This window comes from Lygodium microphyllum, chromosome 15 (assembly GCF_053477565.2).
Source record: "Lygodium microphyllum isolate KBCC chromosome 15, Lygodium_microphyllum_v1.1.10, whole genome shotgun sequence".
In the NCBI taxonomy this organism is placed as follows: domain Eukaryota; kingdom Viridiplantae; phylum Streptophyta; class Polypodiopsida; order Schizaeales; family Lygodiaceae; genus Lygodium; species Lygodium microphyllum.
The window spans coordinates 112,355,052-112,382,769 of record NC_141149.1 but is presented as its reverse complement, the minus strand read 5'-3'; the positions used below and the strand labels follow the sequence as shown (position 1 = coordinate 112,382,769).

General features: G+C 40.7%; 1 protein-coding gene across 3 annotated transcripts; it reads right to left on the bottom strand.

The window, feature by feature from the left end:
• Positions 1-5,114: 5,114 nt before the first annotated feature.
• Positions 5,115-26,930, bottom strand: LOC148024921 (Polyketide cyclase/dehydrase and lipid transport superfamily protein). 3 transcript variants are annotated; one of them, XM_087694595.1, is made up of 7 exons: positions 26,533-26,930; positions 9,876-10,053; positions 9,532-9,795; positions 9,289-9,370; positions 9,020-9,198; positions 5,808-6,082; positions 5,115-5,702 (listed from the first exon to the last, which is right to left on the bottom strand). In XM_087694595.1, exons 1-6 carry the CDS (start codon positions 26,682-26,684, stop codon positions 5,819-5,821), a joined length of 1,119 nt encoding a protein of 372 aa, XP_087550721.1. In that variant the 5' UTR covers positions 26,685-26,930; the 3' UTR covers positions 5,115-5,702; positions 5,808-5,818. The 3 variants fall into 3 exon arrangements, with proteins under 3 accessions (XP_087550721.1, XP_087550720.1, XP_087550722.1); XM_087694594.1 differs by having other exon boundaries at positions 5,115-6,082; positions 26,533-26,929; XM_087694596.1 differs by having other exon boundaries at positions 5,115-6,082; positions 9,876-10,050; positions 26,533-26,927.
• Between the last annotated feature and the right edge of the window lie 788 nt (positions 26,931-27,718).

Below are 27,718 nucleotides of genomic sequence, written 5' to 3'. Positions count from 1 at the left end.
AACAACAACTCTGACTGGGTGAAAGATGAGTGAGAGATGGCTGCAAAGGGGTTTAGCTTTTATAGCCCGCGAAGGTCGTTAGGTCGGCCTACTGACCCTGACCTACCATATGAGCCTCCACTAGTCCACCAGGGAATATTCCCTTTACCATTGCCAGGGGCCGCGGAAGACCCCACAATAGGGGCCCCTTTTAACTCCCTTACACCGCAACTCGATGCAATGCGCCTCGAGTTGCTACCAGCTTAACCACTCCGTCTAACCCAAAGATTAGACCCACAATAGTCACCTTTTTGCCATCCGGTCACATTGACCTCATCTGATATACAAGTCAGGACTCAACCAATGTCCGAGCTCACATTTGGCTTCTCCTCATAATGGGGGCCTTACAACTTTGAGCACCATGGATCATTGGTAGCACCTAATGAGGGTGGGGCATTGATCATATCTAACACTACTTGCGTACATTTGATAAACAAATTTCCATGCACTACTATTGGGATTGTCATGTTACAGAGAAGGTATGGTCCTAAAAACTTCCCTTATGTATGCATCTAAGAGTCTTTATAGAAGTGAGGCTTTTTGCCATGTACCCAAGGACAAACATAATAAGCTGGATCCTAAGTCTATGAAATGCATTTCTTGGTTATGGGGATGCAAATGAGATGGCCTATCACCTATGGGATCTGCAAGCTCAGAAGATTATTCATAGCCTTGATGTTATCTTCTATGAGGAGAAGATGCATATGCAACCTGAGCATATAGTTGAGGTTTGAAGGGTGGTCTTTCAAGAGGAGCCTCCTATTATTGTAGAGCCAACTAGGCAACATGCAACTGATGCTCTAGTAACCCATGAGCATACTGTTAAATAGGATTTACAAGCCCCACACCCTATTTTGAGACCATCTACTAGAGATGAAATTTATGCCCTCCATGGATTATGTTATGGTGACTGATTTTAGTGAGCCTCTTAAATTTTTAAGGAGGCCATGGCATAGAGGTGATAATCACTCTTGAGAGAGAGCCATGCAATCTGAGTTTGATTCACTACAAAAAAACCATACATGGGATTTGATTTCTTTGCCCCAATAGTGAGAAACATGCATTGCCATATAAGTGGATGTACAAGTTAAAGAGTACCCCTAAATATCCCAAGCTAGCATATAAGGCTAGATTGATTGCTAAGGATTTTAAGTAGGAGCATGGTGTTGACTTTGATAAAGCCTTTTCTCCTATACTCAAGATGACTACCCTATGCTTGGTTTTGGCTTTGGTTGCACAATTAGATCTTGACCTTTATCAAATGGATGTGAAAATGGCTTTTTTGCATGGAGACTTACATGAGGATATCTATATATAGCAACCTAAGGGATTTATGGAAAAGGAGAAGAAACACCTAGTATGCAAGTTGAGAAAGAGTCTTTATGGCCTTAAGCAAGCACCTAGGGAACGATATCATAAATTCGATGTTTTCATGCATTCGCATAGATATACCCATCGTGATATGGATCCATGTCTTTACACGAAGAAGGCCTGTGATGGTAGCCTTGTTATCTTAGAAGTTTATGTCGATGATATGTTGATTATTGGGAGAGCTTATGATGAGCTAAATGATTTGAAGCTTATCTCAAGAAAAGCATTGAGATGAAGGACATGGGGTAAGCCTCCCATATTCATGGTATGTACATCACACGTGATCACTCTAAGGGGCTCCTTTACATGTCATAGCAAGCATACATGCAAAAGGTACTTGAGCAATTCCATATGCATGATGTTAAGCCTATTCGTTGTCCTCTACCTTCCCACATGAAGGTCAGTTAGGCTGATTATTCCCAATAAAATGAGCAAAAGGCCAAGATCACCAAGATATATTATGCATCTGCAATGGATAGTTTGATGTATACCATGATAGCCCCTCATCCCCCCTAACATAGTATTTGCAGTGGGAGTTGTGGCATGCTATATGGCTACACCTAGCCAACAACATTGGGATCTCATGAAGGGTATCATGATGTACCTAAAAGACACTACAAATATGTGCATTTGCTATGGTGGCCACAATATTATAATCTTGGGGTTGCATTGACTCCAACTATACATGATATGCGAAAAATAATAAGTCTACCTTTGGGCATATCTTCATTTTTGTTGGAAGTGTTGTTTCTCGGATGTCTAGGGTAAAACAATGCACGAGCTTATCTAATACTAAGGTAGAGATGTTGCAGTCCCACTGATGCTTACAAGAAGGCCCTATGGTTAGGCAAACCTTGGTATCACTATTACTCCCACACTGCATTCAAATTTCATGAGTGCCATTCAATTGGCCAAGAAAAAGCCTTCCATACAAAGACAAAGCACATTAAGATATGCTATTACTTCATCGGGGAGGCACTAGAGGACAAGTCTATTTGTCAAGATATTGACTAGCAAGAATCCTACAAATCTACTTACTAAAAGTCTCTCAGCGAAACATTTTACCTTCATTAGGACGATAATTAGCATAGAATGAGATGACATTTATTTATCATCCTGTTGTACTTTATGTACATTTGTACTTTGTCCCATTTTTCTTATTCTCCCTTCACCAGAGGCATATTCACCTTTAAGTGGGAGGTGGTTGGGGATAAAGGCACATGTGCCTATGCTACCCTGTATTTTTTTCACACTGTGAATGCACATATACTCTATAAGTGGCGAATGTCCTTCATCACTGTCACTTTATTCTTTATTCTTTCAGTAACTATGGAATGAGTGAATGTTGGTCACACATTGTGACTATTGGAGTTACCACATCTTGAGTCTCTCTCTTGCTCTCTTGCTTCATCCTCCATAGCTCGCATCTCTCTTGTTTCCACTTGCTCGCGTTTCCACTTGGACTTCTCCCTTCATTTGCATTCATATATTGATAGGTCATCAAGTTGTTGGATTGATAAGCTGGAAAGTTTGCTTGTACCAATTGGTAGATAAATTCCTCTCAATAGGTTAATAAGTTAACATGTTCAAGTCTCTTTTATTGATGTAAAGACAAGCTCAAGAGTTGGTCAATTTGTGTAGATGGATTGACAATTTTTAGTGTTGATAAGTTTATAAGTTTTCTCTAATGATTTGAGGAGATTACGAGTTTTCTAATCAATGGGTTTTCTTCTTGATAAGTTGACAAGTTTGCACAATTGATTGGCTTATGAATTGTTGAAACCTTGAGGATTGATGAGTTGATAAGTTACAATTGATGGATTTGCAACAATAATGTGTTGTTAAGTTCTTAGTTGATGGATGACAAGTTGTCAATCAACAAGTCAATAGACTAACAACAAATAAGTTTAATGGTATGTCAAGGTATGGATTGATCAGTTGATAGGTTAGGATGTCATCAATTGATGAGTAGAAAAGTTATTGATCAATAAATTGTCGATTGACACATTAACAATCGACAATTGATGAGTTATTGACCGACAAGTTGGTGATTGGCAAGTTATCGCTTGATAAGTTGGTTTTGTGGGGTTTCATTGATTGTGTTTTGATTCATTAAGAATTGAATAGTTGGGATTTGATAAGTTTGAGCTTGAATAGTGATGAGATGAGTTGAAAAGTTGTCGATTGGCAAGTAAATGATTCAAGACTGATAATTAATTACTAATGAATTGACGATCAATGAGTTGACAAGTTTGCAATTGATTAGATAAAAAGTGGCATAAGTTCTCAATTGATGAATTGACAAGTTGTCAATGGATGAGTTGTGAAGCTTTCAATCAATGAATTGAGAAGTTGTCAATCAATACATTGACAAGTCGTCACTTAACATGTTGACAAGTTATCGTTTAATGGGTTTGAGCATCAAAAAGTTGTCAATTGATGAGAATCGAAAGTTGTATCCCTTCTATCATGCAATAACAAGGCATGTGACTTTGTGGTTGAAGTGTTCCTCATTCTAGCAACATAACCATAAATGTATGTATGGTTGCACTCACAAGTCCAATATCAAGACCATAAACACACCCTTACTATTTCAAGAGATTCAATTGCAAAGTACATGGCTACCTCACCTAGCCTACTCGCACACGATCTCATAACAAATATCTCTACCGCACACACAATAGAACAACTCAAAGCACAGTCGTAAGTAAACATACTTAACAACCTATCTCATTGTAACCAAGATGTCTTGGCAAGTACGCTTTAGATCCACACATAGCTCCTTGGTTGCTCCACGTTCTCACATCCACCTTTACACGCGATGTAAAAAGTATGGAAAAGTGAAAATAGAGAAAGCGAGCTTCACACGTCCCTCACTCTCTCTCAACTCTATCTCGCACACACTTCATGGACTTCATGTACATATCCTTTAACTAAGAAACAAAAGAATAGAAAAAAAGGAATGGCAAGAACTCTCTCCTATAATCCCTCTCTCACACTCCCTCCATCCCTCTTCCATTTTTACAATAACATGAAAAGACAAGCAAAAAAGAAAAGACCGCAAGTTTGCACACATGAATGGCTTTTTCTGTTATCTTTCATCCATTTTATACAATGGGTCGAGGGATTTCACGTCTTTGGACATCAACCCACATTCATAGCCTCTTATCCAACCTTGCATTGCATGCAATTTAAAACTTAAAGGTGAATCATTTATCTTCAACAAGAAACAATTCTGACTTGCACAAGAGTGAGCCCAAACCTCAATTTTACAGTGATAAACACTCTTGAATAAATAATTACTATTTGTCAAATAAAATATAATGCTCTTCTTGTGCTTGCTTCATTTAGAGAGTTGACATTAAATATCCTTGAAAAAATAATTACATATTGAAAAAATTTAATACTCATTATTTACCCTTCTTGTACTTGCTTATTGAGAGAGTTAATATCAAACATCCTTGCAAAAATGATTAATGCTCATCATTTGCCCTTCTTGTGCTTGTTTCGTTGAGAGAGTTATAATCAAATCCTTGAAAAAATAATTACATGTTTAAAAATTTTAATACTCGTCATTTGCCCTTCTCGTCCTTGCTGTATTGAGAGGGTTAGCAAGGACCATACTTACCTCTATATCATAATAAATTTTTAGTTCATACAACTAAACACCCCCTATAGAGTTGAGGCACCAAACCTCTTGTAGGTACTAATAAAGCATTTTATTCTCTCTCTCTCTCTCTCTCTCTCTCTCTCTCTCTCTCTCTCTCTGCAAATCAACATTGCCTTGGACTCTCTCTTTTGAAGCTACCCAACATAGAAATCATCTTTACCAGTCTCAAGGGAGGCACCTTGGTGACTAACGGCAACGTACTCCTACCCACTTTTTGGGAGCCATAGCCACACCCCACTGATACATCAAAGCGTACCCCACATTTCTTAAGGCTCCACCACGAGTTACCTAAGATAACGCCACACAGAGATGCACGGTACACCATCCACAGCCCACCGATCCACGTCCACACTCCAAGCATCACAAGAGGATATAGACCATATTGGCTGTCATTGCGCAGCTCTACCCCAACACTTCAGCTTATCCATGTCGGGATACACCCATGAAACAGATTTTGGGTTGACAGTGATACCCACATTACTTCCACATTGTAATAGACCTCTAGTGCTTCTTTAGTATTTCCAATTATTTGTTGTTTCCTATCTAGATGTTTTCCTTTTAGATTACAGTTTCTTTATTGTACCTTGGAAGCACGATGGTCCCTGAAGTTACTCAACTATATCTATTTTTGTCAAGCAAAAGCCATTACCACCTTTCAAAATAAGCTTACGTTACAAACAATAATTTCCTATTATACAGGCATAATGCTAGACACTCATATGGATACTGTTGGTTTCTTCAATGCTGTTCCATACGCCTCCTTGATGTTTGTGGGCTCATCATTTTCCTGATTGCATATACTGCTGCAATCTTGGCTCCTAGCGGAGCAGCTCCCCTTGCACAAAAGACTGCTCCTCCAAGAACCAACATGCCATTGGCTATCATTTTTCCAGTCTTTGTGAAAGAAATTTTCCTTTTCTTGCGAATACATGTAGCTTTCCAGCATATTTTTGGCTCATTCCCAGGGACAGAAGGGATGGACTCCAATAAACCAGGGGGCACCTGCAACATCAAGGTCCATCTTGTCTCATAATAAGATCAAGCTAATACAAACAAAGCAAAAAGAACAACCAAGTTTGGTTTTCCAAATCATTTATGTTGCAAACTCCAAACTACCCAAGTCGCAATAAACTCAATTACCTGAACAGAACTCTGGTTTTGTGAAATCAAATTTCACTAACAATTTTCAAAGCTCGCATCTTATGTTCTCATTTTAATGTAGAAACAGATTCATTGATACAGAAAAGAATCGAGTTGAACCGGTAAAAGCATCAGCAACAAGTTGTATACAAACGAAAAACACACAACAAACATTGCTAAAATGAGCTTCGCCTTTGTTATGTGCCCCAATTGCTTACTCCAGATTGTTAGAAACAAATCTAATATTCAGGCCAGCAGACAGATTTCAGAAAAGCCTGAGTCTCTAATACTCACACTTATCTTCTTTCTACACCTAATCTTCCTCTGCAAGATATCTCCCTCTATACACTCTTATAACGGTCTCTTGGTAACCACAATATCAAGGTAATTAACATTTTGGAACCTGAGGAGCTCAATTGTGACCAAGTGATCATTGTGAAATTAACCTAATAATAACTCTAGAACTGTGAGCCACGAGGATTTCAATAGGAAACCTTCTGGCTATATAACAAGGTAACATGGAACTCTCTTTCCCATTTGAAAGCCCGGCATAAGTTGGAAGTACTATTGATGCCAAGCAAGAACATCCACTGTCACCAACAATTATTGCTCTATCTATTGATAAACTTCAAAACCTCAAGTGCAGCAAGAGGTAGAAGTTGTGCATGGCCTAAATCTCTGTATGTTAATACATTGCTACTTTCAAGAATGGAGAAAATTTTGCAATGACACGAGCCCCTCAAAATACAAAAGTAGGACATCACGCAAAGGGAAAATGAGACATAACATATAGATACAACTCGAGTGAGTAACCACCTAACAAGAGGACCACAAAGTTCCCAAAAGAATGGCCACCCAATCCTCCTAGGGTGGACACGCATGAGACGCTAAAGTGGCCCCTAACACCCTCTCTCAGCCCATAGGTGGAGGATTGAAGAGGAACAAGGTGCACCATAGACACTCCAACAGAGGCTCTGCTAGATGCACCTTGAAAAAAGCATGATGAGCTTGAAGCAACACCAACAGGCCAAGGATAGGAAAAAGACGTAAGCAGTCACACCAAAGTCACATGAGCCATCAACAAAGCTCACCATGTATCAATTTGAAATTTCTCTAACGAGGATGAACATGTTTGATGGTTCCCTATGTACACATGCACAAGAAGCATAATGTACAAGGACACATGAACTTGGAGACAACACAATATGCAATATATCTCTCATGAGCCCTTTCTGCTGTAGAGGCCCAAAGAAATTGGCTAAGTTTTAAAGAACATACATCAGGTCCATAATCCCAAAAGAATCACTCTGTGAAGAGCCAACAAGGAAAGGCCCTCTCTTACTATCAGAAGAGCATCAAGATGCCCTCTCTACATCTCCAACATGAGCCCTTCTTTAATTGGAGGCAAGTGGAGATGCAATCCAGTCACTCCTAGAAGATCTCACATGGCTCACCCAAGGCCACATAGCTGGTCTCTAGGGAACAAAGAAAGGCACTATATTGGAGCATTGCCATGCCCATGATCCCCACCCTCTATCATGCCCCTTTCTGAATGATAGCATAAGAAAATGAAAGCACCATGCCTTGAGACAAGCAGTCCACCTCAACCATCCAAAACGGCCGCAAGTAAAGGATGGGAAAAGAAAACAATGATACCATCTTGTCACCACCAAAGAAATTCTGCCATGGCCAATATAGCATAGAATCCTCCAAGTTCTAATAACAATAGGACGTTCAAATAGCTTCCGGAAACATGCATCCTCAAAATTTGAGCCAAGCCAAACAAGCTGCCATAGACTAGGGTTTAGGACCATAGCACTCAACCAAAATCTCCATGAGATGTCAGATACGAAATGAAGAGTCCGATATTAATGCAACCATAGGAGCAGATAATAGTGAAGATGAGGAGCACAAAAGGTACTTATCTTGGCCAAGACAGATGTCGTCACCAATGGTATGGATGTTGCTACCGAGCAAGTGGAAAAGCACAAAATATGTAAACGAAATCCCTCTCTCAGTGCCAATGCAGGGACAAAAGGAACAATTCACAAGTCCACATGTAAACAAACATTCAGCACATAGAATAGACTGGAAGCGTCCAACAAGAGTGAAACAAAGTTAGAAGGAAGAAAACATGTCAACTATGCAATCAAAGCACCACATCAAGCCACGCTCACAACAATGACATGCCAGCCAAACGAAGTGTAAAATGAAACAAGTTGCCATCCAAGTCAAATGAAACACAAGCAGTAAGCAGCACAAGACAAGAATCCAAAGTTGCAGCCAGCAGAGCACTGAAAAAGAACTGCCAACAACAGCATGGAGCCACAAGCAGCACACTCCATGCCTAAAATTAAGAAGCAGCCTGCAGTTTGAAACACAGCAGTAGCCATTATGAATAGCCACAAGAGACGCAAACAACTTGAAGACAACATCAGCAGTGCCGGACAAAGAGATTACCCAAGAAACACAGACAGCACCAAGCAGAAAAAAATGCAAGTTGGCACAGCAGCAAAAACTCAATACTCAATACTTGAAAGACTCTGCAAACCTGTAATGTCTGATATCGTGTCACAGTGATGCATTACAGAAGCAGAAAACAAGATCAAAGAGCCTAGAGATGAGACACAAACACATGCAAGTTAAGACAAATGAGAGAAACAGAATTGTGACCTTGCTCTTTTGTCGATCTCTTACAAGGGGTAAGGATATGTATGTACAAGGGAGGTATACAAGAGACATGAAAATGACCTCTAATGGTTGATGTCCCTATTATAGTGTGCTCATGTGGATTTTTACCTTTTGAGAGAGAGAAACGGCATCCTTTGTCCCTTTCAGGTGACCCTTTTTATATTTTCTCAAAGCTCTTTCCATTATACACATGTAATTCCATATCCTGTAAGTAAATGCCATCTTTGCCATAAGGCTTGTATCTTCCTGGTGCCACATCTTAATTTCACAAGCATCTCTTCCAGAAACTGCAGCCATAATAGAGAAATGACAGGTAAGTCACAATTATAAGATGTTAAGCATGAACTTTCCTGCAAAAAGAAAATCCTAAAACTTACCTTTGCGTATCCGCCAGCCTGACAAGTAACATCCAACACGTGTGTAAGAGGCACATTCTGGTGCTAATGGGTGGGTGCAGTTCTGGGAAGACGAAAAAGACAAGTGTTACCTTCATTGGTCATTATTCCCGACTAACCTCTTCAACATTGTTCAAGGCTTATTCAGAATGGCATTTTTTCTCACCGATTTAGAAACAAAACAAGAAAAGACAAACTAACAGCAAACCAGATAGGATGTATCACTTTGGCAAAATAGTAATAAGATTCATCTTCGCCTTTCCATAATTTCCAAGAAAGGACATATTCTCTGGGGCGCATTAAGGGAAATATTCTAACAATGCGTCCAATCTCCAGTCCTGACTCTTCAATAATGGCTAACTGTTCATGACTTTCAAATGTAACATCCCACTTCATCCTGTATTCGCTATCCATATAGAAGTCCCTAAGCTTCTCAGTTGTACAGTCTTCAAAAACTGATGTGCTAAGATACTCAGTTGGATGGCCATCCTGCAATAAAAAGGTAATCTTGTGCAATGAGAGATGAAGCAGACATGATGACAGATTTCTAAAATGAAAACAGTCAAGACCTTAGCATCACGTTGCTTTGCGTAATATGCAAGTGACTCATTACGCTCTTCGACAACAGGTATCCAAGGTGGATCCAGATCCCCAATTTCATCCAACAGCAACAGCAACCTTTTTAAATCGCCTTCTGTCACAGTTGGAATATCATTGACTAAACTAGCACTGTTCTCTGAACTCCTGCTGCAGAAAACAGTCTTGCATTTAGCTCCAAAAACTGTTATACATCATTTATGCTTGATAAGTTAGAAAATGTAGAGATGCTGCATGCAGTTACTCAATACTAGTTCAGGCTTCAGCACATAAGGATGTTAGAAATTGGTAATTCTGGGCAGTGCCCAATGTATTTGGTGTGGTTGGGCACTTATTCAAGTGTCAATATAGTGTGTGTACCTAGTGTCTTTAGACATTTAGTGACACTAGGAACTAGAGTAAGTTAGTAAGTTAGCCTAACTCTAGTTAGTTGATGGAAGGCTGGTTAGGTCAACTCATGACCTAAACTAGGTTGTACTTTCACTCTTTCAGTTCAGTTCAGCTGGACCTATAGAGGGAAAATTTGCAGATTTTAAGGTTGAATTAAATTTGCTATGTCAGACATTGGCTATCTACACTACCATTTGGGGATTCAGTTCACCCAGGTCCCAAAATCAGCAAGGTATCGTGTCACAGACATAGTATGTGGATAAGCTGTTACATAGGTTTAATATGCAAGATTGCAAACCTATGTGCACTCTATGGAGCCAGGCTTAAAGCTATCTATGCATGATGATGAAGAGATACATGATGTTGCAATTCACAGCCTAGCTGTTGGCTGCCTCATTTACCTTTGCAACACATGTCTTGACATTTAGTATGCAGTATCTCAAGTGAGCAAATATATGCACAACCCACAAACCACACATTGGCAAGTTGTTAAGTGGGTTTTCAGTTTTTGGCAAGGCACTCAGTCACATGCATTATTATTTCCCAAGGGGATACACTTGCACTTGCAAACTTACAGTGATTCAAATTGGGCTGGTAATGCAGACACTAGGTAGTCTACTAGTGGACACTAAAATTAGCCTTCCTTCTTTGAGAGGGTGGTACTTCCCTGATTAAGCACTTAATTACAGCAATCAACAAATAAACATAAATTGGAATGCACAATTTACCTTAATAATCTTGGATGTTGGATATCGTATTGGCCCCAAAATTGACACCCTTTTCGATATATCAGCAAGCAATTCGGACCATTTGCCCCTTGACTTTTTCCCTAGGACTTGCACAATTGGAACCACAAACTGGCCAAATGCTGCCCCAATTTACAATGAATGGGCTGGAATCTGAATTCCCTAACGTTACACAAATTTCAAGTGCTGAATTCAATGTACAATGACTTCTCCTATTGGCACGGGTCTCGAGGTAGCTGTCAAACCCTAATTCCTACAAAGAAACGAGCTCATCCTCATCACACATTTTGGAAACAACAAGTATAGAGCAATCCAATGCATAAGGCAATTTAGGATTTACTGCAGAAATCCTCCTACTATCCACCAAATATGGCTGAGATCTACTCCAAATGGCTGAGAAATGCTGAGATCTTTTGAGAAATTACTGGAGATAGCAAGAGAGAGCCAAGATGAGAGAGAAATCTGATCTTCTTCGAGAAAAACCTAAAATGTGCCTGTTGCCTGCTCTACCCTGCATTTAATGCAGTCATCTATCTCCAAGCACCTCCAAAATATTGTGTCCTCATCCACAATGCTGTTGCAAACCCCTAGAAGGTGTCTCCCTCCAGTCCCTTGCCTGTTGAGGCCCCCAGATGGCTGTCTTCTGCGGCAAATTGCTGTTCTCTTATCAAAAAATGGACAAACAACTCTCTCTTTCTCTCTTCCTCTCTCAAGCTATAAACTTACTAAATGGCTAAGACCTAGCCCCCAAAAACGTTTTCTCAATTTGCATGGGCATTTTTGCTAAGTGGCAGCCTTCTATACCTATTTTTCAACATTATCCAACCATTTAATTAATTTTCAAAATTAAATAATCTTGAAAATTAATTTCAACCCTTCTAATCCTACCTAAAATTAAATATGCCCATCCATAATTAAATTGGCTAAACCATTTGCAACCTGGAGTGATTCCCAACCTCTGTTGACCCTTAGATTGACATTAATTAGTTAACTAATGCTAGTCCCTAGTGTCACCACCGACACTTATTGGCCAAATAACTGACTTCGGGTCAAAACTGACACCAACTAACCCCCAAAGCCTAGCTCACATAGCTTATCACAACTTTTACCTTTGATACCTATTGCATCTTCCAAGTCCTTGGCTTGTTGCCATGAAATAATTGCCATATGCATCACATGTGCTAAATAACCTTGCATATTTGATTAATAACTTAATCAAATATTATTAGCAAGATCAAAGCATCTCAAAATTTAACGTCTTCGTGACTGACCTCCCCCTTGAAATCACTACAACCGTCCTCGATTGCACTGCATTGTGCCCAAAAAAAAACCTACTACACTGCAATTTCCCTAAGACATCATAGTCACAACATTAGCCATTGTTGTCCAACCATGCCATAGCCCCAAACCTACTAAAAAAATTTCAATCAACATAAAATATTATATAAATCTGAAATACAGTCCAAAACTATTGCTAAAAATCCATTGGATATGTCCCTAACTCATGTTTTTCAACTGTTCTAACTTCAAAATCACAGTAAAGCATATTTTCAATAAACCATGGCTGAAACTCTCAATGGCATTTACTAACATGATGTTGTCTATGGAACCAGCTATAAACCATTGAAAATTGAGAAAAATATGATCATAAATTGATCACTTGCTAATCTGAGAACTAATCACAAATTGTTGCGAATGTGATCCCAATCTGATCAAAAAACTGTTTGAAAAATTTGATCAGTATCACTAATACGAAAACTAATGCAAATTTGATCCCAAAAGTGACCATAAACAGTCTGAGCTGAAACTAAACAGCATTTTTCTCAAACTAAGATTAAAACTCATGTCAAATTGATTATAAATTAATGCAAAAGTATAGTTTCAATACCCAAGTGAAACTCATACTCATGTGCATACATCTCACAATGACTAGTACATTGAGTAGTGATCCCGTGGTTGACATACAATAAGCACAATATCTTGGATGTATGCTGAATACATTAGACATCCACTACATACAAGAGTTATTCACAACTAGAGGAGTGGAAGTGTTACCTCCCTCTTGAGACTTAGGCAATACTCCGAACCCTTGCTCTAAAAACATAACTAAGCCCAAACTAAAGCCACCTCTAACTAAAAGGCATCTCAGTAAAGTTCCAACAATTGAGGATGGTCTACCAAGTCACCCTCTTCCATCCACTTTGCATCTATTGGTGAAACAATGCTGAAGCTTCGCCAAGAAGCATATGGAAACTTTAGCTCTTACTTGCCTCGAAACCTCCACTAGGTTGTAGGCATTTCTTTCCCTTAAGCATTGCGATGCTTTTTACTTTCACATTGTTACCATTCCAACTTAACTAGTATGCAACATTGCATCCAATTGACTAGCCCCTCATATGTGTACCTAACATGCTAGGAACACCAAATGCATTAGGAAACATTCATGTTTGCATACTTTGGACCATTCCAATATGACTATGCATGGGAATTTGCATACAAACAACCATTCCAAGATACATTTTTCCATATATTGTATGCATTACTAGTAGCATTTTTTTCTCATGATCAACACTATACGGAGCATTTACATAACCCGCATTAATACCATGAGTCCCAATCGTAGTGAGCTGCATATATGCATTGCCAAACTTGCCACTTTGTGCCCCAACATCATTCCAACATTGCTATACATGGGATTATACATATTACTAGCCATACCCAAATACACTAGGCCTTGCACACCACGCATTGGTTATTGCATACCATAAGAAGTTGTGGCATACATCTCCATATGCAGTCCTTGTTAACCTCAGTTCGAGATGGCAAAAATATGAAGCAAAAGGTGAAAAAAGAACAAAAAAAGAGCAAAGGCGCAGAGGCGGCCCCTAAAAGCTAAGCTAAGACAAAAGCGCAATTTTAAATAAAAGGCACCTCAAAACACTCTAAAAACTCTTGTAAAAGAGCGCCAAGCTCCCTTCTGTGCCATTTGTAAAAGAATAGACGGGTGTAGGTTTAAGGCATGAGGCAAGAAAAGGGAAATAAGAAAAAAGACATTGCCACAAAGGCCGGTCATGTAAAAAGAGATGGGTGCCCATGGGATTTTAGGACTTGTATATAAAGTTCAAAAAGTGAATGGAAGCTCATTCTTTGGTGTATGGCTAACAAGAGACCTCTCTCCTTATCTTCTTTTCTTCTCTTGTTTGTGTGTGTGTGTGTGTGATATAAAGAGAGGGAAATTGAGAGGTTGAGGGAGTGAGCACGTGGGGGTGAGCGATCAAGAGTGTGAAGCTCTTCACCATTCCCCCTTCTCTTCTTCTCTTCTCTTCTCTTTTTTGGCTCGCGCACAGCTATGGTAACTGGAGCTTGAAGAAGGAGACTTGAGGATGCTTGAGCTAGCATTTAGGATCGTGGAGCTACCGGTGTGTGCGAAGGGGGAGGCAACTCATTTCAGCATCCAGGTAAGCTCACTACATTCAAAGGTTTGGAGGCGCGCCGGCTAGGTGAGAGGTAGCAATTAGAGCTCGCTTGGAATGCTTGAAGCAATAAGCGGTCCGTGGGTCTTGGCGGTTGAGCGAGAGCTCCCACAGTCCTTGACCCACCATAGCATGGAAACTAGTGCCACCACCAAAGTAACCTGGCTACCCCATAATTGCATGCATGCCCTGCTATCCAAAAAGTATTGGATTCGTACTTCCAAGTTGGCCTTGCATATACATCAATTGCCTCACCAGCATCATTTGCTTACACTCACTACCTACATTTAAAACATTGTGCTATTGTATTGGCTCTTCCTTCTTACTATCCCAAAGCTCTCAAAGATTATTTTCTATTCTTACCATTGCCTTTGATGCCCTCCTTTAAGGGTTCAAAAGGCCCATAAACAAAGAATCATTTGCCAATTGCATAAACATTTTAATTGTTATTCTCAACTGATCTTTACACTGGTCATCAAATTTCTCTTTCTCTTGCTAATCATCAACTTCTAAAGGCCAAGAAGGATCCACATTTTGGTCTAAACCAACATTATCAGCTTGCTATCCATGTTGCACGCCTTGTCCAGGATCAAGCATTGCATTTTTCCCAACACTTTGTGAATTTTCAGATTGAGAGGCACCATCCCTACTTGATCCCATCTCACTATATAAAGACATTATTGTTGAAATGCAGCTGAATATAATTTCAGCACTAGAGCAAAGCTTCTAACATTCAATCAAGTGCCTCAAACCCACCAATTCCGGAGAATTGATTGTATCCCAGCCATGACAAACCAATCTTCCTTCTTGGAGAGAGTGGTAATTCCCTGATTAAGCACTTAATTACAACAATTAGCAAATAAACATAAATTGAAATGCGCAATTTACCTTAATAATCTTGGACATTGGACACCGTGTTGGCCCCAAAACTAGCACCCCTTTCTATATTTCTTTAATTTTGATTGCTAAAGGAATAAGTACAAGCTGAAATCCACAATCTCCTTTGCTGTTCCAAAAGCCCCTTGCTATAATAACAATCAACAAGCAATTCGGGCCATTTGCCCCTCGACTTTTTCCCCAGGACTTGCACAATTGGAACCACAAACTGGCCAAATGCTGTCCCAATTGACAATGAATGGGCTAGCATTTGAATTCCCTAACATTACACAAATTTCAGGTGCTAAATTCAGTGTACCATGACTTCTCCTATTGGCACGGGTCTCAAGATAGTTGTCAAACCCTAATTTTTGCAAAAATTTAGGATTTACAGCAGAAATCCTCTTGATGTCCACCAAATATGACTAAGATCTACTCCAAATAGTTGAGAAATGCTGAGATCGGAGTCCTTGGCCTATTACCATGAAATAACTGCTATGTACATCACATGTGCTAAACAACCTTGCCCATTTAATTAATAACTTAATCAGATGTTATCAACAAGATTAAAGCATCTCAAAATTTTACGTCCTCGTGAGAGACACTGTTTCTTTGTAGCCGTTCATGCATTTCATGGCTTAGCAAGAAAAAGCCTACAATGGCTACCTCATCTTGTGAGGCTGAGTACACCGCAATCTTCACAGCAACAATGAAATGCGTATGGTTATGCAAATTGTTGGCTGATCTACATTTACAATTGAAGGGTCCTACACCCATTCTTTCTGGCAATCAAAGTGCTATTGCAGTAGCACAAAATCCTGTGTTTCATGCTCACATGAGACACATTGAGGTGCATTACCATTATGTGAAAGAGAGATGCTATGCAAGAGAGATCACCTAGATGTATGTACCCACACATGAAAATGCTATAGACATTTTCACCAAAGCATTACCATGTGAGAAGTTTGAGGCTTTTCAAAAGTCCTTAAAATTATTAACCTTTGGTGATTCATCATCCTTGTACTTCATGACATTGGCAATGCAAAGGGATGTTAGAATTTGGTAGTTCTGGGCAATGCGCAATGTATTTCGCACACTTATTTAAGTATCAATGTAGTGTGTGTACCTAGTGTCTTTAGACATTAAGTTAGTGACACTAGGAACTAGAGTAAGTTAGCCTAGCTCTAGTTAGTTGGTGGAAGGCTAGTTAGGTCAACTCATGACCTAAACTAGGTTGAACATTCACTCTTTCAGTTTAGTTCAGCAAGTACACCCTAAACTCTTACTGCAGCTCACTCACTTTCATTGTCTCATTTCTCTCTCCTCCATTGCTGGTCTTGTTTTCTCACAAAGGGATATTTTAATTTACCACTAGAAATGCTCAACTTTAAGGCTGGTATTACCAGAAAATGAGACAATAATGGGCCTAAACTTCAACTGTTGATAAAGGGATGACTATGTTAAAATATTATACTCTAATCCCTGCAAGAACAATCAACTTTTACAAATTTATGATACTCAAGCATAGCTTCATCAAAAAATCTTTTGAGAACTTTGTACTCAAAAAAGTTTTAAGGCTTGGGAATATGTTCCAACTTCCAATAGTATCCTCTAATCTAGTTTGAAACATAGAGAGCTTCAAGTGCCATTTTTCTACGATGAGATTTTCCAAGCAAAGAGAGAATCTGACCAAATCCCTCCAAAAACAAGGCCTTTTATGGGTGACTTTTTGTTAATTTTGTGGATGATATTCCTATCAAAAACCTACATCAAAGCAGCGTTGAAGGGTGGCAGATCTGAAGAGTAGGTTTCAGCGTGACACCAAGGCTGTGTTTTCAACATTCGAGGGTGGGCAAGAGCATTGAGTATTGACATAAGGCTGAAGCAAGTAGAGACGTGTGGGAAAGGAAGTGAGTTTGCTGTTTTTGTGCAGGATTTGCTGTCAAAGAAAGTGGAAAGGCTGCATTATCAGCTTTTTATAGCAGATTTTGACTTTAATCACCACCCATGGTTAAAGGTGTGTTCGGGAGGAGCTAACGAAGCCCTAGTATGCTGTTTTTCGGAGTTAGAAGGGGCTACCCATTGTTTTGTGCACGTTATTTAGGTGACCATTTTTTAAAAAATTGGCATGTTGTTACACGCAATTATGGACCGTAGGGTCCCGATGCGACTAGCTCTTGCATAGGATCAAAAGCTAGGTGGGGGGAACTACCACATTTGGCAGGTGACAATGTTTGCCATCTTGGATTCTTATGATTTGGCGGAGCTTGTAATGGAGACTATTGACCACCTATCGGCCCAAGATCTTTCCAAACTTTCTTCTTCAGAGAAAGTAAAGTTGGCCAAGTTACAAGCACATTGGGACAAGTTGAATGCCCACATCCATCCTTTTCTATTTCCTCGTGCACATCATCCATGATTGCTCACATCGAGCATCTGATCAATGCTCAAGAGAAATGGCCGGAACTAGATCAGCTCTATAACAAGATGACTATAATGAAGAGAGTTTCTTTGGAGGTGCATATGTGGACTTGAACCCAAGTAAGTTTGCATCCACGTGTGACCACGTGAACAAGCTTTGACAGCTTCAAATGCAGGTTCAAAATGCAAGCAAGGTAATCACCTTTGAGGACATGTTGTCACCATTGCCCCCTAGATTTAGTGCAATCTACTCCACCTTGATTACTTCAAAGTGGACAAAGACCCTTAAGCGGAAGGAGCTAGTTCCTATGGTCTTGGACCAAAAGAAACAATGGAAGGGTACAAATTTGCAAAAACTTGAGGCTCTTATAGATCAAGCTTCCCAAGAAAAGGGAAAGCAGAAGCAGAATAAGGATGACAAGAACAAGAAGGACAAGGAGTCCACTTGCTATGTATGTGGTAAAAGAGATCACTAGCAGAACTGTGGGCTACGTGTTGATGCCCTTTAATCCATGATCCAAGCTCCCTAGGCATTTAAAATGCCATTGAATGCAGTGATTGTCCCTAATGTCCTAGGCACTAAGTGACACTAGGATTAGGGTTTACTTTAGGGTTGCTTATGACAGTTAAGCCATTAGGGTTTCATTTTTTATTATAAAAAGACACTTCATGCCTCATTAGCACATAAGTGTAGCATTATTCATTGTGATCACCTTAAGCATTGTACTCTCTTTCACTCATTAATACACTACTTCTCATTTGTGATCAAGTATCATTGTGCATCAATCAATTTTTTTCATTCTCATTCATTTTCTATTAAATTTATCGCACAATTACTCCACGCCTAGGCCAATAGTGGTATCAAAGCCACTTACCTTCATCACCCTCACTATTGCTCACGACATGGCCACCAACCCCATTGCCATTGAGCTCCTCCCGCTTGGCCAGCTGCCCCTCAAGCCATTGCCCTTGCATCGACTCTAATTCTCTCATTGGCGATTGCACTCCATGCTGCCATCTTTGCGTATTCTCCACCAATCATTGCTCATGGCTCCACCCTAAATCTCTTGCGCCAACATTGTCCCACCACCTTTTGTTGGTTGGCAGTTGGCCAACAGCTCTATTTGTGGATGCTACACAATTTGCCGGCTTAGTCACAATTCTCTAGCCAGTGACCAACCAGCTTTGTTTATTGGCAGTTGGCCAACAGCTCTATTTGTGGATGCTACACAATTTGCCGGCTTAGTCACAATTGCCCAGCCAGTGACCAACCAGATGTGGTCATTGGCTCCATGCCGACGAATCCCACAACTCGCTACCTCTTCCCCACCGACCCAGGTTGCTAGCTTGTCAATCACGTCGACAATCCACATCGGTCCAACCTATTGCCTAGGACCTGCCGCTTGAAACCACACTGGACAGTTGCTGCCTTTTCACCAACTTGACCAGTACCATGTGCCACCATCAATCAAATGCCTTGACGATCGCAACCCTTCTGCCACATTAGATGTCTGACAATTTGTCTGTCTCCTGGGCACTTATAATTTTAAAATTTTATTTTTGTTTCTCTTATCTCCAATCTAGTAGGCCCCTGTTCACATTCTCTTGCCCCATCTAAGCACATTTTGGGGGAGACTTGGGGGTTTTCACTAAAACCACCCAATTTGTCTTCAATTTGAAGAAAATATTGAAGCTTTTTTATTTTTTACTCTAGATTCATCACTGAATTGAGGAAATTGAGGTGTGGTTTTCATCTTTTATCAATTTGATCAAAATTTGCCCAAATTTCACCGAAAAGTTGGGGCTTTTCAAGAATTTGGCATTCTTCATTGACATTGAGCCTCAATTCATCACCGGATGCAACATTCATCACCATTTGGGTAAAAATTTCATAAAATTCTTTGAATTCCTCTTCAATTTCTCAATAAAATTTGGGACTTTTCAACATTCAAGCTCAATTTCACTCCAATTTCTTTCGAAAATTTAGGGCTTTTCTGAAATTTTTCAAATTTTATCAATATCAAGGCTCAATTCACCTTGAGGCATGCCATTCGACAACATTCGAAGAAAAAATTTATCCAATTTCTTCAATTTCCCTGTCAAATTTAGGGCTTTTGCCCAATTACACCATTGAGACACCTGAAATTTGGGGATTCTGCAGTGTTTTTTTTAGGCTTTTAGCCTTCTTAACCATGATTAAGCTTTAACTCCCAACTTATCTAGTTCACATTTTCATGTTCGCACTAGATCGGGAGTGGTTCCAGTATGGGTGGAGGGGCAAATGACCTCAAAATCACGATCTAGCTAGACGGTGGCTTTTTGGCATCGAAATCTATCACCTAGGCCTCCGTCACATACTTTCTGGCTTCTAGATCCAGTAGAGCTACTTCATAACACCAAACCTTGCAGCCATTAAATGTGGGGTCAAATGGACTTTGATTGACGAATAGACACTTGCGTTGGATTCCTGGCGTCGAAATGCATATAGGAAAACTCTAGCTCCTTGATTCGTGATCATTTCATTTTTCACCAAAATTGCCTCTTTTACGAGTCTCGGGCCACCTTTGCACTTACATTTTGGCTTTAAAATTAGCTCTCAAGAGGCATTGCTTTGGAAAGATCATATACAAGGTATACTTATTCTGAAGGATTGTGACGATGCTTTGGCAGAATATAAACCTGTTGCTTTGCCAAATGAGGATTGGGCTGAAATGAATAAGAAAGCCATCACTTATGTCAAAATGGCAGTCACAGATGATAGCTTGGTTGATATCAAGGGACTCACCACTGCATATGCAGTTTGGGAAAAACTCAAGGCTACATATGAGGATACAACTCCTGTCAATCAAGTCCATCTCATGCGAAAGTTGGTCAACTTGAAGCTTAATGAGTCTAAGCCTGCCTCAAAGCATTTAAATGCTTTCGCTGGTATTTTGAGTCAGTTACAAGATGCACGCTTGCCGGCTTTTGATCCTAAGATGAGGGCTATCTTCTTGCTCACGACTTTGCCAAATTCATGGAAAGCATTGGTTGTATCATTGAGCAACAGCCCCAACTTGACATTTGAAGGTGGGTATGGTTCTATTCTCAATGAGGAGATTAGACACAAGGCAAGTGGGAAAAACAATGGATCAGCCTACAATGTAAGAGAATGACCTGAAAAGAGGTCAAATGCTGCAAATAAGAAGAAAAATTGTAGCAAAAGCAAGGAAAAAAAGCAAGATGTCACTTGCTATCAGTGTGGACGCAAAGGGTATAAAAAGTCTGATTGCAGGTACTACAAAAAGTGTAGTGATTAGGAGCACGAAGATCGAGACAATCAGTGGCTGTTAGCACGGGGAGAGTCAGAGAGTAGAGAGTGAGGACATTTTGTGTGGGTACAATGACGAGTGTACCACTTTAGGTTTTTAGATAGATATATATATATATGAAAGTACAAATGCTAAGGGTGTGTTCACACCCGAGCACATTAAAAGGCACAAGGGCCTTTATTCCCAACAACCTCCCACCTAAAGGCAATGTGCCTTAAGAGGAGAAAAGAATCAGCTAAGTCTAGGTATGTACAAAGCAGAAATACATATATCTATTCAACTCCCATCATCTATCGACCATGAGCAAACCGCTTTGCTAGAAGACCCTTCGTAAGAAGATCTACAAGATTATCATCTATATGCACTTTGACAAGCTCAATGCTCTTGCTATCATGTACATCTCTAATGAAGTGGTACTTCACCTGCATGTGGTTCCTCATCGCATGAAAGACGAGATTCCGTGCTAGCATGATAGCACTCTAATTGTCACAATGGAGAACAGGTAACTCTGTAATGCCAAGCTCTCCCACCAGACATAAAGCCTCCTTGCATGCCTCAGTGGCAGCCACATACTCTACCTCTATAGTAGACAATGCAACACACTTTTATAGCCTGGATATCAAAGAGACTGCTCCTCCTGTGAAGGTAAACACATACCCAAAACTGGACTTTCTACAATCCGCATGACTAGTATAGTTTGCATTCGTAAAGCCAACAACTGATGCCTTCTGCTTTCCAAAGCAAATGCACAACTCCTTTGTGCCTTTGAGGTATCTCATAATACTTTTCACTGCTTCCCAATGCTTTTTGCCAGGATTTTCCATATATCTGCTAACCACTCCCACTGCAAAGGCAATGTCAAGACATGTAGCAACCATAGCATACATCAAACTGCCAACAACTGAAGTTTGAAGCATATGGTATCTTGGCCATTTCAGCTGTCTCATCATCAAATGTAGGGCTGTCCTTTGCATTGAGTTTCACATATGGAGGCAATGGAACCCCAAGCTGTTCCAAGGGCAATCACAATACATGAGAAGTCCCAAATGTTAGCTGCAATTTCTGTTGTACATGTACCCGCGGGCATAAAATTTGACATGCACAGTCAAAAGCCCCAAAAAATTTTATGCTCAAAGCATTAACCATACATCTGAATTGTCTCTAACATGCATAGAATAGGCCAATTTTTCCAAAATAGAGTAATTTCAGCAAAACCCCCAAATTTTATTGACCAATCTGTCCCAACTACATTAATACATGTTCCCCAAAGCATAAAACAGGCAAAATTATTAAAATTTCACAAAATTTTGCAAAAGCCCCAAATTTCTCGGGTCCAAATGTACACCAATGTCAGCCAATTTGACTCAGTTGAACAGAATTTCACTAATAAAATAAAAGCCCCAAATTTTATGGGTCCAATGTTGAGAAATTTCACTCAGATGAGCAAAATTTCAATAATTTTGGCGAAAACCCCAATTGAAATACACACAATGTCTGCAATTTCTGACACAGATACCTCAATTTTGCATGAACAATGCTCAGTCTGCAAAAGCCCCAAATTTTTGGGCTTAGATTGCAAGAAAATTTGAAGTTGTGCCTGCACACATGAACCCTCGGTAGGGGAAGAGGAATTTCAAAAAAGGCTTTTTTAAAAAAAAGAAATGGATAACAGGTGACGGGTCCATTTACCCATTAGTTGGTGCCCCTGAGCCCTGTTGGTCCCGTCCTTGGCACATTCCACTGGTCTCGTTCATCGCGCGTTGGTCTCATCCATGAGACTCGCTACTGTCTGTCACGCCTGTCGATGCCCGTCACGCCTACTGGAACGTGCCGCATCGGTCATCAGCACCCCAAGCCTAAGGAGCCTGCATCAGGCCATAGAGGGCCTTCCGCATTCTGTAGACATGATCCTCTTTTCCCTGCACAAGAAAACCTAGAAGTTGTGAAACATAAATCTCTTCCTCAAGGAAACCATTCAAAAAGACAGACTTTACACTAAAGAATCTGTGACATAAGGGCATAGTTCACACAAAGTGAACTATTTTGCTGGGCCTGTAAGCGAGCTGATCTGTGTGGACCTATAGAGGAGAAGCAGGAAAGTGAGAAACACCTCAATCATGCATGAGCTATCTGTACCAACGAGGAATCCGAATAGACTCATCCTGCTACGAGAGATGCAGGAGCCTCTCATACCTACAAAGCACCTGTCTGTGAAAGGGACTCTCCACACCAAGGAAAGGTGAATCCTCCTCATCTAGGCTGCTACCCCTCTGATGACTGAGCATCTCTAGAAGAATCCGGAGGGGAGGCTAAAGGAGTGAAAGTGTGCGACAAAGAAAAAGTAGTAGTCACATCTATTAAAGGTAGTAGAGAAGCCAGGATAGAGAGTGGAGAAGGAAGGGGATGAGCTGAAGACGAAGACGGGGTACCAAGAGGCAACTTGGGAGGAAGTAGAGGAATGGAGGGTAAGGAAGGGTCAATCGATGATGAAGAATCACCTGCAATAGAACCATAAAGAGGATCCTCAGAGACCAACGCCTCATCAAAGATTACATCCCTACGCATCTCAAGCTTCCGTCTCCGCGGGTCGCAGAGTTGATAGCCCTTCGTGGTAGTCCTGTAGCCCACAAAAATGAGCTTCCTAGACTTCAAATCAAGCTTCATCTTCCTCTTCTTCTTGTCCACATGGGCAAATGCATCACGTCCAAACATGCAGAAGTTAGACACAGAGGGCTTTCAACCAAAGAAAGCCTCACAAGGAGTCATGTCTTGTAACACAGAAGTCACGGAGAGGTTGCGAATGTGACATGTAGTAGCCACTACCTTACCCCAAAGGATATGAGGAGACCCCGATGCTCCAACATCAATCGAACCATCTCTCATATGGTCTGATTTGCACACTCCACCACACCATTCTCAAAAGGTGTGTTCAAATAGGTATACTCCACCCGAATGTCGTGATCCCTGCAAAACTAAGAAAAGAGGTTAAAAGTAAACTCTCCACCATGATTTGTTCGTATGCCACAAACTTGGGACGTAGTCTGTGTCTCCACAAACCTTCCACTTGCAGAAACAAGAGTATGCCTCACTCTTGTACTCCAAAAAACAAGCCCATACATAACAACTGAAGTCATCTATAATCAACATCAAATACTTCGCCTTCCAAAGGAAGGTCGTCCCCATAGGTCTTCAACAGTACAAAGGTTAGTATGAACCACCTCAAGCAGAGTAGAAGCCCTCTAAGTGGCAATCTAGGGATGTGGCTGCCTATGCTGCTTGCCCCTCAAACAGCTAAGGCACAAAGTGTGAATAGGAGGGAAATCAGAAAGTCCCTCCACCGTCTTCTTTCGAGAAGCCCGTCGTATAGCATCAAAATTTAGATGACCATAACGAGCATACCAAAGCAGTCTAAGCTCATGGAAAGACCTCGCGGCTAAGGCTGTGAAACCTATCCAAAGAATGGCACTTGTAGAAGCATCCTCCAATGTCACTGCATCTTGTGTAAATACCACACGGGTACCAAGCCGTGTAAGACCATAAGCACAATAGGTTAAAACCTAAATCCAGCACATACAGGACTTTGGCCAAAGAAGATTACATGTGTCCGGCAATAAAGGAATAGTCCCCACTCCACGAAAGGAAACAGTGGAGTTGTCACCAATGGTAGCAATGTCCCCTTTGGCACTCAGGTCCTAAAGCCAATCCTATCTATAGATCATGTGAGAAGAGGCCCCACTGTCAACAAGCCAAGGCTTCTTATGAGCGGAAGAAGTAAGAGTTGTATCCTTCTCGGCAAATACATGCATAAAGACAGACTCTATCATCGCCAAGGCAGCATTTGTATCCTTCAAATCCTTCTCCTTTGGCTTCAAATGGAGGTGCTTTTGCTAACACTTCTCCTCAGGATGAGTGCCCTTCCCACAATGTGGGCACTTGGGATTCTTCTCCTTCTTCTAATCCTTCTTGTCCTCCTGCTTCTTGTCATTGGCCTACGTCGTCTTCTTCTTCCCTCCACCCGTACCTGCAATAAATGCCTTGGTGGAGCCAGAACCACTAGCCCCAACCTCTCTAAGTCACTTGTCACGCTCCAAGACAAGGTGAAAGCTCCTCCCATAAGAGTGTCTCCTAGGTCCTCGATGTAATAAGGGTGGTGTAGAAGACATTGAACCAAGGAGATGGTAGCTTAGTCAAAAGGATCATAGCCCATAAATGACCTAAAGCTCTTGCATTCATCTCCAAGTCTATCTAAGCATGCATACACAACATCATCATCATCTTGGAAGGTTCATTATATATGCATATTCTCTATATAAGGTGCATTCATGGCCTACTAAAAAAAATTATAATCTATAAAATTTTCTTGAATAAAGCACAATCTTTTTTAATTCAATCTATAAGTAACCACTTTATATGACACCCTTTTGTATGAAAAAAAAGGTATAAAAGTTGTGTTTTAAAAATCTCTTATTTTTAACTCACATTATACATACATATATTCATTGAGTGACTCCCCATCCCCACGAATGTATTGTGGTCTTGAATAGATAGTTGTTGTGGTTCAAAAGTATGTAAACAAGCACCAAATACTAGGTATATGAAAAGACTATGAGAACTAGCTCTAAAGTGAAGGAAAGGGAGCTTAAGCAAGTAGAATGCTTGTGTAAAAGTGGATTTAGTTTGATAGGATGTGGTCATTGCCTTGGCTCTTTACAATCCTAAAATGCTATAATAGATGCTCCTAACTGTAAAATGTTTGCTGAATAGGGGCATACAAAAAGTAGAATGAAAAAATGGGCTCACTTTCTTTTGGGTTTCTTCTCTAGTCCCTCCCCTCATGTGAAGACGTTCCCCCTTGTTTTTCTTTTTAGTATACCCTTGGGAGGCTAATGTTTTGAACCGAATTCACTTGTAGCAATGACATTTACCTCTCACTCTTGTATAGTTCGACTAACATGTGAGCCTACACACTCGGAGATTTATGAAGCCTTTGGGGTCACTTGGACCAATTGACCTTTGTAACAAACCTTTAGGTGTCAAGAAGCATAAGTTGGGATGTTCTTTAAGACTTGAAATCTTCATCAAAAGGTTTACCCCTTTCTGTTTATTGCACAACCTTAAACAAAAGCTTCGACTAGAGGTTTATCCTTGTTTTGATTATTGGACGATCTTAAATAAAAGCTTCTACTTTCTACAGAAACAGAAAGAGCATTCATGCAAAACGTAGCCATTCGGTCTTCTATTTTTCCTATCAAGGCATAATTCAGTGTTCTTTAACGTGTGCAGCTGACTCCCCAAATATGAAGGTTAATCGGTTCAATTTTTGGCCGTTATAAGCTCTCTCTCTCTCTCTCTCTCTCTCTCTCTCTCTCTCTCTCTCTCTCTCATATACAGATTTTGAATCAGCCATCAAACCTTGGAATTGCACGCGGCTTCTTTCGTGCCCGCACCGCCAGTCGCAAGCCATACAGAGAGAGCAGGAGCGAGAGCACGATCCAGGTAGCCCATCCGCCACTGGGGCAGCTCCACCAATCTGCGGGGCCGAGTGAACCGATAGACCAGCTCATTCTCTATGAATGATCTAAAGGATCCTCCTGTACAGAAACGACCAGCTCATTCTATGAACGATCTAAAAAGAGCCTCCTGTATAAAAATGAGCAAATCTGGGAGGGGGAGAGACAGAGACACTTGGGAGAGAGCTCGAGACGAGAGAGAAGACAGACCGAGAGATGAGACGAGAGAGAGGGAGGGAGAGAGAGAGAGAGAGAGAGAGAGCGCATCATGGGTCCACCCATCGTTCAATGTCTCTCTGACTCGAAAGTCGGCACATCTACGTATCATCCCGCCCCACTATTCGATTCCTAGCCACAAGTCTCTATGTCGAGTACATTTGGTTGCATTCATAGCCACTAGAAACTAGTTCACATAAGTTTGCTAAGGCTGGTTACACACCAGGTAATGGACGGCCAACCCCCGCCCAGAGTGTGGGCTTGCACTTTTTGAAATTGGGCACGAACATGGGCGTCATACCTTTACACACCAAAGGGACACAGTTTGTAAAAAAAATGAAAAAGAATAAACTTATAAATCTTTTGATTGGTTACAAATGCAAAAAGTACACCCTTGTCCGCCACTTTACAAAGTGAGCAAGGGAGACTCCTCGTCCAAAAGTGGGCGGAGAGTTCACATGTTTAGCAGGTAAACAACAGGTCATGTCCTCTCTAGTGTGTAAAGGACTGCGGACACCAACCTTTAAAGAAGTGTTTTGATTGGTCAAAGCTTACAAAGTGGGCATCCCTTTTTTGGTGTGTAACCAGCCTAAGAGCCATGGCACATGCAAGTTCATGAATTGTTGGCACTTCATGCTGAACAGCCAATGCAAGTCCACAATGATGGTTCTATCTCGCGCTTGGGGGGGAAGAGAGAGAGAGAGAGAGAGAGCAGACTCATTGACAAATCCATATGAGAGAGAGCGAGAGAGAGAGAGAGAGAGAGAGAGAGAGAGGAGAAAGCCACTAACAAATCCATATGAGAGTCAGTAGGATTCATCATGTCTTCTTAACTCTCACAAGCTAACCAAATCCCCTTGTTTGTTAGGGTG

What these genes read in the sequence shown, in the direction of transcription:
- LOC148024921 (XM_087694595.1), bottom strand. Translation starts at nt 26,684, where the DNA reads ATGAGCTGGTCTATCGGTTCACTCGGCCCCGCAGATTGGTGGAGCTGC. An exon ending in CTTATTACTATTTTGCCAAA is followed by an intron (nt 9,371 to 9,531) that starts GTGATACATCCT and finishes TCGTCTTCCCAG; the next exon opens with AACTGCACCCACCCATTAGC. An exon ending in AGGCTGGCGGATACGCAAAG is followed by an intron (nt 9,199 to 9,288) that starts GTAAGTTTTAGG and finishes TTATGGCTGCAG; the next exon opens with TTTCTGGAAGAGATGCTTGT.